Source organism: Trachemys scripta, chromosome 4 (genome assembly GCF_013100865.1).
Source record: "Trachemys scripta elegans isolate TJP31775 chromosome 4, CAS_Tse_1.0, whole genome shotgun sequence".
NCBI lineage: Eukaryota > Metazoa > Chordata > Testudines > Emydidae > Trachemys > Trachemys scripta.
Window position 1 is genome coordinate 58,999,339 of NC_048301.1, and position 13,194 is coordinate 59,012,532.

General features: G+C 52.3%; 1 protein-coding gene across 7 annotated transcripts in view; it reads right to left on the minus strand.

Moving 5' to 3' along the window:
• The window catches only part of PLCB2 (phospholipase C beta 2), a 70,358-nt gene that overhangs the window by 51,393 nt on the left and 5,771 nt on the right, over nt 1-13,194 (minus strand). For all 7 annotated transcript variants that reach the window (XR_004645584.1, XR_004645583.1, XR_004645585.1 and 4 more), the window contains exons 2-3: nt 9,994-10,071; nt 6,108-6,176 (exon numbers count right to left, since the gene is read on the minus strand). Coding sequence is in view for 4 of the 7 variants with exons in the window: in XM_034769586.1 (XP_034625477.1) it covers nt 6,108-6,176; nt 9,994-10,071 (147 nt within the window). In the remaining 3 variants the exon portion in view is untranslated. The remainder of the gene's footprint in view (nt 1-6,107; nt 6,177-9,993; nt 10,072-13,194) is intronic.

The following is a 13,194-nucleotide window of genomic DNA, read 5'->3' on the forward strand; positions in this document are numbered from 1 at the left end:
CCCGATCCCGCGGCCCAGCGGGATCGGGCCGCCGGGGGGGTGGGCTGGGCCGCCGGGGCCGGGAGCCGGGGGGGTGCACTGGGCCGCCGGGGGCCGGCCGGCAGTGCTGGGCGGGCCGGGGGTGGTCGGCCGGGGGCCAGGGCCGGCTCCCCAGGGCCCGAGCCGACCCAGGCTGGAGCCACCGGTGGGGCCAGCCTGGGCCGCACCTCCTCCCCCCACACACCCCCTTACCTGCTCAGGCTTCCCGCGAATTAAATGTTTGCAGGAAGCAGGGGAGGGGGCGGAGACTTTGGGGAGGGGGCGGAGTTGGGGAGGGGGAAGGGGAGGGGCCAGGGCCCCGTGGAGTGTCCTCCTTTTGGAGGCACAAAATATGGTAACCCTACTCTGGAGCAGGGCCGGCTCCAGGCACCAGCCGACGAAGCACGTGCTTGGGGCGGCACTTTAGAAGGGACGGCCAATGTTGGGGTGGTGGGGGGCGCTCGCGGTGGGGTTTTTTTTGTTTGGCGGGGCGGTGCTTGAGGGTTTTTTTTGTTTGTTTTTTTGTTTTTGTTTCGGCCGGGCAGTGCGGGGGGCGTTTCGGTGGTGCAGTGCAGCGCACCGAGGGTTTGGGTGGCCCGGCGCAGCGCTTGGGGGGGTTGGCCAGGCCAGCCCAGCGCAGCGCTCCGGGGATTTGGGCAGCCCGGCGAGGCGCTCGGGGGTTTGGGCGGCCTGACCCGGCGTGGCGCGGCGCTCCAGGGGTTTGGGCGGCCCAGCGCGGCGCTGGGGGGGGGGGGGGGTTTGAGGGCAGCAGCGCTCAGGGGGGGGGGGGTTGGGGCGGCGTGGCATGGCGCAGTGCGATGCGGTGCTGGGGGGAGAGGGGGGTGTTACAGCGGGGCGACGCTCTTCTTTTTTGCCTGGGGCGGCAAAAAAGTTAGAGCCGGCCCTGCTCTGGAGGGACTTTGCTACAAACTGAAGCTCTGAACAAAGGACTGAATGACCCATCCCAGCTATGGATGTACTCCAGAGACTTTATTTGAACATGAAGTTTATTCCATTACTGCTACAAGCCTGAACCAAGAACTTTGCCATTACTGTATGTAACTGATTCCATTTAACCAATTCTAGTTCTCATCTATATATTTTTCCTTTTATGAATAAAACTTTAGATTTTAGATTCTAAAGGATTGGCCACAGCGTGATTTGTGGGTAAGATCTGATTTGTATATTGACCTGGGTCTGGGGCTGGTCCTGTGGGATCAGGAGAACCTTTTTCCTTTTACTGGGGTATTGGTTTTCATAACCATTCATCCCCATAATGAGTGGCACTGGTGGTGATACTGGGAAACTGGAGTGTCTAAGGGAATTGCTTGTGTGACTTATGGTTAGCCAGTGGGGTAAAACCGAAGTCCTCTCCATTTGGCTGCTTTGGTGTGCCTTGGGCTGTAACTGCCCTGCTCTAAGCAATTTGTCCTGAATTGCCACTCTCAGAAGTGTCCTACCAAAGGCAGCATCGTTACAAGGGGCCAACAGTCCCCTTCAGGGCCGGCTCCAGGCACCAGTCCACCAAGCATGTGCTTGGGGCAGCACCTGGAGGAGGGCGGCGCGGTGCGACACGGCGCTCCGGCCCAAGAGCGGGGCCGCGACTGGGCTCGCCACCGGGGAGAGCGGAGCCCCGGCTGGGCTCTCTGCCCTCCCCTGGCGCTCTGGCTGCAGGGGAGAGCGGAGCCCCGGCTGGGCTCTCCGCCCTCCTCCCGGCGCTCTGGCCGCCGGGGAGAGCGGGGCCCCAGCCAGGCTCGCCGCCCTCCCCCCGGCGCTCCAGCTGGTCGGGGAGAGCGGGCCCGCAGCCAGGCTCGGCGCCCTCCCCGCCGCGCTCTCCACCGGGGGCAGTGGGGGTGCTGTGGGAGGCTTTTTTGCTTTGGGCGGCAAAAAAGCCAGAGCCGGCCCTGGTCCCCTTACATGTGGAGAGAAGGGGGGCTAGGGCAACACCTGGGCTATTGGCTGGGCTAACTCTGCAGTGAAGATATATCCTTGTAAAACACATGCAAATACATGTTTGTATTCTATTTTACAATTCAAATCCCAGCTCTTCCTTTCCTGCCACCGAGTTTTCTGTTCACATTTGGATTGTAAATGGCCAGATTTTCAAACAGCTCAGTACCCAGAACTTCTTATGTGCTTGCAAAATGCAATGTACACCCAAAGGCATGCTATAAATTACAAGGTGTTCTTTTTCAGGCATTTTCTATTATATTTTTGGAGAGTTCAATGCTAGTTGAGTCTGTGGTAATATTCACCTTTAGGAAAAGGTAGATACCACCCCAGGACTATAAAACTAGCATCTGTGTCTATCAAGAGCAAAGCACCTCCTCTCATAGGGCGATTCCAACAGCCAACATAACATGAATGCATTTGAAGTGTTGGGAGGGGAGGAGGGGAAAGACTAGAACAAAGACTTTTTTTAAAAATCACCCATAAGACTTTTATTTTATAACAGAGTAGGAATCTCTAGCACAGTCTTGTAGTTTTATTTTGTGATTTCTGACCAATGCAGAGGAGTATGTGTACAGCACATGCTTCCCTTTTTGCCTCTGCCTACACAGCAAGTCCCCTGGTATGCTCAGGTCAGACTTCACTGATCCTTAGGGTTGCCAGGCGTCCGGTTTTCGACCAGAATGCCTGATTGAAAAGGGACCCTGGCGGCTCTGGTCAGCAGTGTTGACCAGGCTGTTAAAAGTCTGGTCAGTGGCGCAGCAGGGCTAAGGCAGGCTCCCTGCCTCCCCAGGCTCCGCACGGCTCCCGGAAGTGGCCGGCATGTCCTTGTGGCCCCTAGGCAGAGTGGCAATCAGGGAAGCTCCGCACGCTGCCCCGCCTCCATCGCGCCTCCCCTGCAACTCCCATTGGCTGGGAACCGTGGCCAATGGGAGTTGCGAGGGCGGCACCTGAGGGTGCAAGCAGCGCGCAGAGCCCCTTGGTCCCTCCATCTAGGAGCCGGACATGTCGGCTGCTTCCAGGATCCGTGTGGAGCTATGGTAGGCAGGGAGCCTGCCTTAGCCCTGCTGCACCGCTGACTGGGAGCCACCTGAGATAAGCACCACCCGACTGGAGCCCACACCCACACCCCCTACCCCAGCCCTGAGCTCCCTCCCGGAGCCCATACCACCTCCTTCACCTCAACCACCTTCCCCAGCCCTGAGCCACCTCCTGCACCCAAACTCCCTCCTGGAGCCCATTCTCCGCACTCCTTCCCACATGCCAAACCCCTCAGTCCCAGCCCAGAGCCCCTCCTGCACCCCAAACCTTTCATCCCTAGCCCCACCCGAGGGCCCACATCCCCAGCCAGAGCCCTCACCTCCTCCCGCACCCCAACTCTCTGCCCCAGCCCAGAGCCCTCTCCCACACCCTGAATCCCTCATTTCTGGTCCCATCCCAGAGCCCACACCCCCAGCTGGAGCCCTCACCCCAACCCCCTACCCCAGCCCAGTGAAAGTGAGTGAGGTGGGGGGAGAGCAAGTGTTGGAGGGAGGGGGCCTCAGAGAAGGGGCAGGGCCTCAGGGAAGAGGTGTTCGGTTTTGTGCGATTAGAAAGTTGGCAACCCTACTGATCCTCATTACAAAAGGCTTCATGTCATATGATTTTAGTCTTGAATTTAAACTTCATCCTACAGACCTGCTGGCTGTTGTCCAAATTATTTATCTCCCACGTACTATACCATGAAACTGAGACAATAGAGAAATTGTGGTTTATGTTGAAGAAGTTTCCTGTATTTGTTAGAAGCTGTCTCCTCCTCCCCTTCCTTTTCTGTTATTTGGTGTTGCTTATCATGCAGGTAGGTCCCTTTGTTGCTCACAGTTGAGTCGTGACAGTCTGAAAGCTGTCATCTAGAACTGCTACCTTTGAGTTTGTTCTGCTATACAAACTCATCACATTCAGTACTGGCAATATCTTGATACTGTCATCTCACCATAACATAACATCATGTTTGCCGCTTTTTATCCTCAAAGTACTTTATAAACATTTACTAAGGAAGCCTCACAACACTCCAGTAAAATTAATTGTTATCCCCATTTCACAGATAGGGAAATTGAGGCATGGGAAGGCTTTAAATAGGGAAGAAGGATGGTCTTTCGGTTAAGGCCCTGGACTGGCTTTAACTCCCAGCCACAGACTTCACATATGACCTTGGACAAGTCACATACTCTCTGTGTGCCTCCATTTCTCATCTGTTAAATGGGAATGACCTTACTTAGGGGGGGTGTTGTGAGGATAAATTCAATCATGTTTGTGAGGTGCTCAGATACTGTGGTGAGGGAGGCCATATGGCTGTCATACAAAAAGGTTGCTTGCCCTAGCCCACAGAGTCAGAGCTGCAGATAGAACCCACGAATTCTAGCTCCCAGTCTAAAGTTCAGACCACACTCCCTTATTATATCACGACAGTTTCCGCATGTCATGCTGCAATTTCACAACACAATCCAACATGGTGCCATTTTACATGAGATTGCCATGTAAAAACAGGGATGAGATAATTAAAAAGCAGGAGAGGTATCAGCCCTATAATTCATGCCCCAGCCAAAATGGGACAGTAGAAAGATATTTTATAAACCAGCAACCCAGTGATTCAGCTTTAATCTCAGCTCTCCCCTCTTTTTCCACTCCCCTGATTTCCCTAATAGCCTCACCTGAACAAAACAGAGTCAGAAGCCAGGGAAACAAACTCTCCTATGCAAATATAGGCAAAGAACCATGCCGACTGCTAGAGTTGAAGAGAAAGCAGCCTTTCCTCACCCTCAAACACAATGTCAACATCAAAAAGCTGTGGCAACTGAATGGTAGTCAGCTTTTACTCCAGTGCTATACGCTGGCAACCTGAGGGAGTTGTTATAAGGCAGCAGTTCCACAATATGGCAGCGAGTATGATTGCTGAATATGTCTAAGGAAAATCTAAGCCCAATAGTAAGATGTAACGCTCACTTTCTTATTAGCCCTGCCCTATCCCTAGACATCGGGACAAGGCTTACTGGTGAGCGTTCTCTAAATCTCACGATGGTGAGGGTCGTTCTGCTTACGTGCATGGAGGGCCCCGCAGCTCCCAGTTCTCACAAGATTTAAGACCCCATCACTCTGAGCAGCACAGGTAGCTACCAGGGAATTGAGGGAGAGGAGTTATCCAGGTGAAGTTCCCTCAGCGCTTGCTGTTGCCCATGGGAAAGAGTCACTTGGACCATGTGGGAGTTGGGAACACAGTGGGACACAGAAGCATGGGGCACACCTTCCTGATGTCTGGCCGAACTAGAATTTGTATATTTTAATGGAGGATTCTGCCCTTATTGCCCCCAGTAACTTTTGCCATTTTAGTATAAAATTCAATTCCTAAATAAAACTAGCCATTACAGGAGTGGGGGCCAGACAGCTCCGTGCCCCAGAGTGCCAAACAGGCACCCCCACCAAGCACTGAGCCTTTCCCTGCCTGTCTCCTCCCCCAGTATTTGTAAATCACAGAACTGTAGGACTGGAAGGGACCTCAATAGGTCATCTAGACCAGTCCCCTGCACTGAGGCAGGACTAAGTATCATCTAGTTCTAGACCATCCCTGACAGGTATTTGTCTAACTTGTTCTTAAATACCTACGACAGAGATTCCACAGTCTCCCTAGGTAATTTGTTCCAGTACATAACTACCTGTACAGTTAAAAAATGTTTTCCTAAGGTCTAACCTAAATCTCTCATTCAGCAATTTAAGCCCACGTGAATTTACAGGCTATGGACCCATGCTTGCTTCTCACCCTCTCCTATATACAAGTGCCCGTACTGCCCAGTGTGGTAACACTCTTGTTTCCAAGCCTGAAAATGACAGGTGTCCTAGGCCAAGGTTTGTGCTCATGTGCAACGTAGCACTAGGACTGTTAAGATATGGCACTCTTCATCTGAGATGTTTGGTTACCTGCATAAGAAGTGTGATACTGGTTCAACAGTCACTGCTTTGCTAGTTTCTAATCCATTGGTTAGAGAGAGCTCTGTGTAGTGCTCTGAGATACCTTCAGGGCAGTATGAAAAATACTATCTATGTAAACATGTCACACATGCTCCAGCAAGGGCTCAGCCTTGGACAGAAAAGGGACACAGACTCACCTTGGGGATTTTGGCAAATTTTCCTACTCGGGTGTCTCGGATGCTGGTTATATCCAAAAATTCCATTTCCTGCAAAAGAATAAAAACAAGGAGGAGGTTGGCACTTGGAAGAGGAAGGGCAAGGACGGCAAGAGAGGGAAGGGTTAGAAAGGGAATGGCAGGGCTCTCTGGTGGCTCTCACTCACAGCCCTGCATTGGGGTCAGTGTGGAGTTGCACTTCCAGAGCAGAAACAATGCCACAACTCCCAGCCACGCAGAGACAGCACCTGCTGCAACACTGTGTAAGCCGACTGCTCCCCTGGCCAGTGCAGAGGGACAGTGATATGTGGTTCCACCTCCTTCCTTTTTGGGGTGGAGGTCCTGGCAGGGAACAGTTTCTGGGGGCAACAGAGCACAAAGGCTGCAATTCCGTCAAGCTCCTGCCCTGAGGGAGAGCACCTTGCACACCCACCAAAGGGCATGCCACAAACTTGCCCTAAGAAGGAGGCAGGCGAAAGGCTATAGCAGGGTTGGATTGCTGTTCAGTAAAGCCCAGTTAATCAGACAGGATAGTATCTCTGAAGTGAAAATAGGGACTCTGCATAGAGCCCTGGAAACATCTGGCAGGATGTGCAATGCTTAGTAAGCACTCAGGAGGGAAGGCACAGTACTTATACTAACTGAACAAGCACTCAGCTCTGGCAAAGTCTTCTTACACTTGTGGTAACATCTAGTTCACAATGGCAGACTCAAAGGTTTAATACAATAATTAACATAGCTCCTCCCCTAATAACATGACATCTTGCTCCCATCCGGGTGCCCTCAAGGCCTGTCAGGGCCAAGCAGTTACCACTGGACCTGGGATCAGCAATATGGTGTGTGTGCAGGGCAACTGAATCAGCTACCAGCCCAGCCATGGAAAGTAGCCTGTTACAGTCCAGTTCACCCCAGTCCCTCACCTGTTACCCATGTCATCAGCCTGCCTATTGCCCCCACCAGTGTCATTTTGCTAATCACCCATGTCACCCACATAATCTACTGGGGTCAGCCTGTTCTGTGACTGCATCCGCCCACTCGTTGCCATGGCCACACTCTCCAGACTGGCCCATGCCAACCCATACTGCCAGCAGCCAGCAGCCTGCCTATCAGCTACACCCAGCAGCCGTTGTCAGCTCACACAACACCCAGAGACTCTCTCAGAGTGGGAAAGGTGCCAGACAAATGCTTCTCCTAGGATGTAAAGCAGGCAGATGTGCCCTGTGGCTGTCAGATTTGCTTACAGTTTGTACTAGATGCTAATCAACTAGTACTGCATTTCCCAGTAAAATTAGGCACTTGACCTGTGTCTCCACCCACAGCAGCAGGCCTACTCCCCACAGCTCCACAATTCAAGTACCAGGCCTGTTGCTCACACCCTTCCCCAGAATAAGCATTCTTTGCCCAAATAGCAGCAGGCCTTGTCCCCATTGCCTTCCCCAGCTCTGAACCTCTCGCACCAGTTACATACCCTGCACATCTGCTATTTTAGGGAGAAGGGAGGGGGCGGTCACAGTGTCTGTCAGGTTTACAAAAACTGGTGTTTCTCCTGATTTTTGTAAGTCTGTTCCAGAGCTGCCCACTTGTTCCACTGTGTTGCAGGAGGAAGCAGACACCTATAGCAGGGGTGGCCAACCTGTGGCTCCAGAGCCGCATGCAGCTCTTCAGAGGTTAATATTCAGAGTTACAGCCGTGTTAGTCTGTATCCGCAAAAAGAAGAACAAGAGTACTTGTGGCACCTTAGAGACTAACAAATTTATAATAAATTTGTTAGTCTCTAAGGTGCCACAAGTACTCTTGTTCTTCTTTTTTTAGAGGTTAATATGCGGCTCCTTGCATAGGCACTGACTCTGAGGCTGGAGCTACAGATGCCAACTTTCCAATGTGCTGTGGGGTGCTCACTGCTCAACCCCCTGCTCTGCCCCAGGTCCTGCCACCACTCCACCCCTTCTCCCAAGGCCCCTGCCCCTTCCCCCGAGCCTGCCATGCCCTTGCTCCTCCCCCTTCCCACCAGAGCCTCCTGTGCACTGCAAAACAACTGATTGCAGCAGGCGGGAGGCATGGGGAGGGAGGGGGAGGCCCTGATTGGCAGGGCTGATGGTGAGCGGGAGGCGCTGGGGGCTGGAGGCGCTGTGGGGGAAGCGGATGGGGGCTGCTGACATATTACTGTGGCTCTTTGGCAATGTTCATTGGTAAATTCTGGTTCCTTCTCGGGCTCAGGTTGGCCACCCCTGCCTTATAGCATTCCCTATAGCTCCACTCCTGCAACCAGGATGAGTAGATCTAGAGTGCCCTCAAGCAGAATGCCAAATGTTTCAGGAGGAGACACACAGCAGAAGGGAATGCAGACATTTCAGGGGAATATAACAGCATAAGTTGCTGCTGCTAACAGCTCCTTATCTCACACAACTGCTGTGCCGACAAGCGCTACTGTGGCACCGCTGTGAGGGAGTTCACCATGCTGGAGCCTCAGCTGGCACTGGCAATTACTGTTACAAGGAAACCGTCACAGCGAAGATGTCACTAATAGCACCCAAATAGTCCCAGCTAGTACTACTCTGCAATGTTACTGCTGCTGTCTCTTTATCTGCCATGCGTCAGTATGTGGGTCATGAGAAGGAAGTGAAGCTGAACCACAGTGGACTAGAAAGCGGAAGTATGTAGGCCCAGCCTCCCACCTGCCATCTCCCAGCACTCTCTGCCTCTTGGGGAACTGGATTTTTTCTCCTTTCCCACTGCTTCTCCCCTGCTTAGGTGCTGGAACTAAGGGTGCTGCCTCACACACGGGCTTGAAGTGGTTTCCATTATATTCAGGGTTTACAGTTTGGTTCAATGGTTCTCAGCATCCCCACTATACAAACTGTTCCAGTATCCCTGCTCCTCTCCACCCCTCGCTCCAGCTATGGGAGAGTCTGCATGCTCCGATCTACCTCTCCCTTGCTGGGTACGTCTACATTTGAACTGGGAGGTGTAATTCCCAGCTTGTGTGGATGTACCCGCATTAGCTCTGATTAAGCAAGCACATTAAAAATAGCAATGTGTCAAGGGCAGCAGAGGTAGCTGCTTGGGCTAGCCACCCAAGTACATACCCAGGGATCCAACGGCTATGTACTTGGGCGGCTAGCATGAGCCGCTCCCCATGCTACCCTGGCTACATTGCTATTTTTAGCAAGCTAGCGCAAGCACATCTACGCAAGCTGGGAATCACACCGCCCAGCTAGATATACAACTGTGTGTTCCAGTTTAGCACTGGAGGAACCAATATCTCCCGCTGGAACTGAGGTGTGCTGTCTTCCATCTTCTTCCTTCCTCCCTTTTTTCAGCTCATGCCTGGATAAACTTCATACATAGCTCTTGGAAGCATCAGCACATGACTTAGCTACAAGCATAGTCCATACGTGTTTGAGGCATGTAATAGTTGTAGCTTTTGGCCTCGTAGGCTGTGCACAGAGCTCTCACTCGAGAGTCCTGGGTTGTAGCCCCAGCTCTGCCATTTACTCATTCTGGACAATTCACTCAGCCTGGCTGGTAAATGGGGATATTAATGCTTGCTCACCTTTGTAAAGTACTATGAGATGCATGGAACTAACGAGCTATACAGCTAAAACCTGTGACAAGAAAGTGTTCATTTCCCATCAACACCTGCAGCGTAGTTCCTCTGATTCCCTGCTCTTTCCTGGAATTGCCCAGGAAATTCCTGCAGGGGCACCTGCCACAGAACAAATGGCAGTCCCCAGGCCCTTGTGTGCTGCTTTCTTCTAAGATGGGATGTGTTCTGTGGTTAGCTGTCTGACTGCTGTCCAAGCCCCTTTACTCTGGGTACTTTTACAAACTCCAATTCAGAGACACAGCTGGAAAGCTCAGCACTTACCTTATTCTGATATGTCCAATATAAGTAAAAACCCTTTGGATCTACCCGGAGAATCACAGGCGAAGCATTCGTTGTGTCCTGACAAAACCAGGAGAAAGAAGGTTTAAAGCTTTGGAGAATCTGTAAGGGAAGGTAGTTTCCCCTGCAGCCCAGACTTGGTGAATCACCTTCTGACTATTCTGTGGTCTGTGTAAAGCAATTAGTTGGTTTGAGTTCAGCTCCAGCAAGTGAGAGCCAAGGGTTATGGAGGCTATACTAACCTATACTGCTGCTACCCCTAATGGTGGGTCCCGCCTCCAGATCAATGCTGAGCCAAGGCACATTGGCAGCAAAGTGGGAAGGAAGGATATGTTGCCACTGTGTCCCGTACCTCCCCTATGAGTATCCAAGGGACTTAAATCTCCAGGGTTGGCACCTTCCGTGAGCACTAAACATGGCAATAACCATCTGTCTGTCATGCTCTCCCTCTCATCATTCCACTCCCTCCTTTCACTGCCACTTTCTCTCCTGTTCTGCAATAGGCAGAAAGATCATGTGGATACACATACCTACCCATGTCCCCATAGTTCTCAGTTAGTTCCCTGAGCTCACTGCTAGGAGCTGGAAGAGCATTCTGGACATTGACATGCAAATGAGGACCCCACTGGCCACATTTCTAGATTTCCCACACTCTCCCACCAAACCAAGCTTTTTAAAACCAAGCAGGGTCTTCAGTGTAGAAAAGCCCAGAAGGACCTCCTTCCTCCCTGTCCACATGAGGAACAGATCCATGCTAGCTACAACTGGGTTCAAACAGAGTTTATTCAATCACCCGACTTTGTGAGATCTTAGATGTTGCATAAATTATCATGAACTCTTGCTGAGAATTGGCACAAACCATGGTCATCCCTGCCTCTATCTCCTTTTCTTAACAGGATAGGCTTCTCCCCTTTGGCTATAGGCCCACATGAAGAAAAAGACAAACTGAGCACAAGCATCCTAAAACACATGCATCAAGGTTGGCCTGTGAGAGACTGCAGGAGGGAGTGAATTCCAGAGATGAGGAGCTTCCATCAGAATGTCCTGCTGCCCATGCCCTGGAGTTCAACCCCAGGGACAGAGAGCAAGAGCTGCCTTGTGGAACACAGCTGCTATGATGTGGCATAGCAGGCGAGATGGATGTGGGAACCCAGATCATTCAGAGCTTTGTAGGTAATAAAATCCTTCACTTGCTCTTGGGGGTGGATTGGGAGCCAGTGCAGAGCACGGATTATATACGTTTGTGATAATAAATTACAAGTATGTTTCAATTAATTTAATCTCACACCCCAAACCTATAGTACTTTCTTGGCAAAAATTCATCACTTTAAATAAGAAGAAACCCCAAATCCCAAAATGGCTGGAAATGAACAGCTAGGGGAGCCAGGTTGTTCTCCTTTGTGGAATGACCCTTTCTCATTCACCATCGTTTCCCTTGACTCATACTGCCTCACCCACCTTAACTTTGCCCCCAATATATGTAGAGATATGCAAAAATCAAAACATCACTTGGGATGAATTTCTGGCCCCACTGAAATCAAGAGCAAAACTCTCATTGACTCTAAGGGGGCCAGAATTTCACCTTAGAAATCCTATTTCCTGTTCAAGGGATCCATTTCCAATAATCACTTAGGGATCAATTGAGGAGTTACCTTCTGTAAGGGACAGCTTGTAGCTTTGCTGCCCTGCACTGGCCCTGGGATATAATTGTGACATAGAGAGTCACAGTTTGGTGTCTGGTTTTCCATTGCTCCAGGGAGAAAGTAATTTGTTCCACACATCCCTTTACTTGGCACAGCTTACTTTCCACTCTGTGCTGGCTCAGTTGCACTGGCTGCTGCTTTGGATGGATGGAGTTAAGGCCCTGCACACTCCAAGCCCCGATATGTGGCTCCATGAAGGCTATTTAATCCCTGCACTGTGGTCTGCGATGGGAGTAGCCCACACAGGGGCTTTATGACCTCTTACTTATGTGCCATGAGTCACAATGTACTGAAGTGACTGAAGCTACTTGCATGAACTTGTAAGGATTGTACATTCAGGATGCTTATAATTTGTTCTCACTAGAAGTATGTTTAAAACTGAATCTGGCCACATTTAGAACTTAAGAATGGCCATACTGGGTCAGACCAAAGATCTGTCTAGCCCAGTATCCTGTCTATCGACAGTGGCCAATGTCAGGTACCCCAGAGGAAATGATCAGAACAGGTAATCATCAAGTGATCCAACCCCTGTCATCCTTTCTCAACTTCTGGCAAACAGACTAGGGACACCATCCCTGCTTATCCTGGCTAATAGCCATCGATGGACCTCTCCTCCATGAACTTATCTAGTTCTTTTTTGAACCCCGTTACAGTCTTGGCCTTCACAACATCCTCTGGCAAAGAGTTCCACAGACTGCTTGTGTGTTGTGTGAAGAAATACTTCCTTTTGTTTGTTTTAAACCTGCTGCCCATTAATTTCATTTGGTGACCCCTAGTTCTTGTGTTATGAGAAGTAGTAAATAACCAGGGCCGGCTCTAACTTTTTTGCCGCCCCAGGCAAAAAAGAAGAGCGCCATCCCGCCGTACCCGCTCTCCCCCACGAGTGCCGCGCCGCCGTACCCCCCCCCATGAGCGCCACGCAGCTGAAACCCCCCCAGGGCCGCGCAGCCAAAATCCCCGCCTCCCCAGCACCACGCGCCCAAAGCCCTGCCGAGCACCGCGCAAACCCCCGCGCCCCCAGTGCCATGCTGCCTGAAGCCCCGTCCCCTCCAAGCACCGCGCCGCCTGAAACCCCTAACCCCCCCTGCAAGCGCCGCGCCAGCCCCTGCCCCCCCGAGCGCCACGCAGCCCAAAGCCCCTGCTCCCCCCTCCGAGCGCCATGCCATGCCAGCCCCCACCCCCCTCCGAGCACCGTGCCGCGCTGCGCCAGCCCCTGCTCCCCCTCCGAGCACCGTGTCGCGCTGCGCCAGCTCCTGCTACCCCTCCGAGCGCCGTGCCGCGCCAAGCCCCCGCCTCCTCATCCGAGTGCCGCGCCAAGCCCCCACCCCCCTCCGAGCACCGTGCCGTGCCAACCCCCACCCCACCATCCGAGCATCGCGTCAACCCCCGACCCCCATCTGAGCGCCGCGCCAGCCCCCGCCCCCCCCGAAGCCCCACCCCTCCTGAGCGCCGCGCCACGGATGGTGATAAACCCTCCAGG